General features: G+C 33.8%; 1 protein-coding gene across 1 annotated transcript; it reads left to right on the top strand.

Annotated features, from left to right (window-relative positions):
* The first annotated feature begins 8 nt into the window (after window positions 1-8).
* On the top strand, window positions 9-1,735 carry LOC109590775 (uncharacterized). Its single transcript, XM_020006645.1, has 2 exons — window positions 9-419; window positions 547-1,735. Exons 1-2 carry the CDS (start codon window positions 9-11, stop codon window positions 1,636-1,638), a joined length of 1,503 nt encoding a protein of 500 aa, XP_019862204.1. The 3' UTR covers window positions 1,639-1,735.
* Window positions 1,736-2,145: the final 410 nt, after the last annotated feature.

Here is a 2,145-nt window from a genome sequence, read left to right as displayed (position 1 = left end):
TTACCTTTATGTCAGCATTGTCGGGCGCTTTGGTAACAGGATCCAGAGTTGCATTTAGTAATCTTCTTGATTTGGAGAATGTTATCCTCAACAATCCTGAGAATTTACAGAGTTTAATAAGAGCTTATTACCCTACCAACAACTTCCCATCTCTTTGGATTAAAGTTGTGTACAACATTGATAAACCTATTGCTAATGAATCTTCACTCTCTGTTACTGACAAGAATGAAAGTTTTGTATTCTACTGGTCTAATTCTCCCCTGCTACTGTATTTCCATCCTTTGATGCTGCAAGGAATCTCCTTACAATTTTTCAATCAAGACTACACTAGCCATGAAGCACAAATTGATATTCCTTCATTTTGTGCTGGTTTCAATAGGCAAGGAAAAATTGAACTTTTGAATGATATCACAATATGGGTTTGTTCATGCAGTATTACTTACATGTAGATCTAGATCTATGCTTACACAAGTTAATTTGCATGTTTATGTTATGCCATTGTTCAGTCATATGCTACTATGATTGTCATTTTTGATATTTATATAGTTGAGGTCTTATGCATCAGAGAGAAGTATCAAAATTGCTCTTGAAGGCTACTGTACATTTGAAGAAGATGCTGGCACTTTGAAAATTTTAACTATACGTGGACAATTTAACCTATTCAATCTGATAGGGCTTTCTGTAATATGGTTTGTAATTTTTTCTCAATTGGCTACCTTTGGTTTTTTCTGGAAGAAATATGATTCTATTCAAAGGACTATAACACTTGATTTTGATTACCAATGCAAATCTCAGCGCCTTCACTTTAAAAGTATTTTTTGGGCAGCTGTCATAGTTGATGGTATGTGCAGTATCATAATACTAGCACTGGACTTTGCTAATTTCTTACAGTATGCACAGTTGTATAAAGATGCCATTCCACTATCTATCTCACTTTTATGCGTCCTAATCTTCTTAATTACAATCAATGCTGCATTTTCAATGTTTCTGACCATCAAGTATTATCGTAAAAATAAAATGATCGCCCTTCCTAAACTGATCTGCTGTATTGAAAAGAAGAGATGTATTCAGTTCTTTGTTCAGCTTGTTTTTTTAACCATTTTGACCCTCTCAAGCACTCTTTACAGTTTTCATATATCTGGGATTATAATTGGTATGTTAGTAAACCCAACAGAAGTGATGAGCAAAGTGATCTTAATCATGGTGACAATCATCATATTTTTCTTTATTGTTGCGTATATCATTGAAAAATATGAGACTGGTGAAATCAATTTGTTTAGCTTGGCTTATATGATTCTTCTTACAATACTGTTTGTAACATTGTGTGTCCAATTCACCATTTCTTATGCTAACACTGTGCTTTTTGTATCTCTTCAGAACTATGATGTAGTGAACATACTAAGCCAAGTATTTCCCATTTTCATAGCAGGTTTTGTTTTTAAATGGGTTGCCATGGAATATAAGCATTATCGTGCTACCATTAATAAAGTGAATGCAAAAGAGCAGGAAACAAACAAGCTGTTTATTAAAGCCAAGAACAGAAGCAAAGAGGATATAGTAGTACAACACACTGACCATAATTTGGCAATCAGCAAGCAAATGGAGCCAAGTGTGACTTTGAACTTTTATATGTCTTAGATGTAGCAAACAGCTTATTAACATTCATCTAATTGTAATTTTTCAATGTTTGATTTGTTTACAAAATACTTTTTTCCTATTGGATAGTAAATATTAAGTAATAAGATTTATCAATTGAAAGGAGAATGACTATAGATCTACAGGTTAAAATACTTGTAGATTTTGATCAATGTTCTTATTAAGATTAAGTACATAACGCATATCATTGCTCCATAAATAAACTCTGACTGTGCATGCACAGTGGTTACAATGCCTTTCTTCAATCCCAGTGCAACAGAAACTTCAAACAACTATACAAGTTGCTGATTGGGGATCAGCTATACCAGGGCAGGGCTAATTTTACTCTTCAAACAAAAGATTCAGAGAAAGTAAAGTTGCCATTGAATAGGTTAATCACGTTCTGGTTCATCATAATGGTCCACTAAAGAGTATTTGAAACCCAGGCTCAGCTTCAGTAACACAAAAACTCAAATTCCCTTTAGCCTACAGAAGACCAGCCATTTGTGC

This window comes from Amphimedon queenslandica, unplaced genomic scaffold (assembly GCF_000090795.2).
Source record: "Amphimedon queenslandica unplaced genomic scaffold, v1.1 AMPQUscaffold_9495_Cont18454, whole genome shotgun sequence".
NCBI lineage: Eukaryota > Metazoa > Porifera > Demospongiae > Haplosclerida > Niphatidae > Amphimedon > Amphimedon queenslandica.
The sequence above is the reverse complement of the archived record's forward strand: the minus strand, read 5'-3'. Positions and strand labels throughout refer to the sequence as shown.

Excerpts from the sequence above, each read along its gene's own strand:
- LOC109590775 (XM_020006645.1), top strand. The coding sequence starts at position 9 with ATGTCAGCATTGTCGGGCGCTTTGGTAACAGGATCCAGAGTTGCATTT. Across the intron at positions 420-546 it reads TGAATGATATCACAATATGG|TTGAGGTCTTATGCATCAGA; the intron begins GTTTGTTCATGC and ends ATATTTATATAG.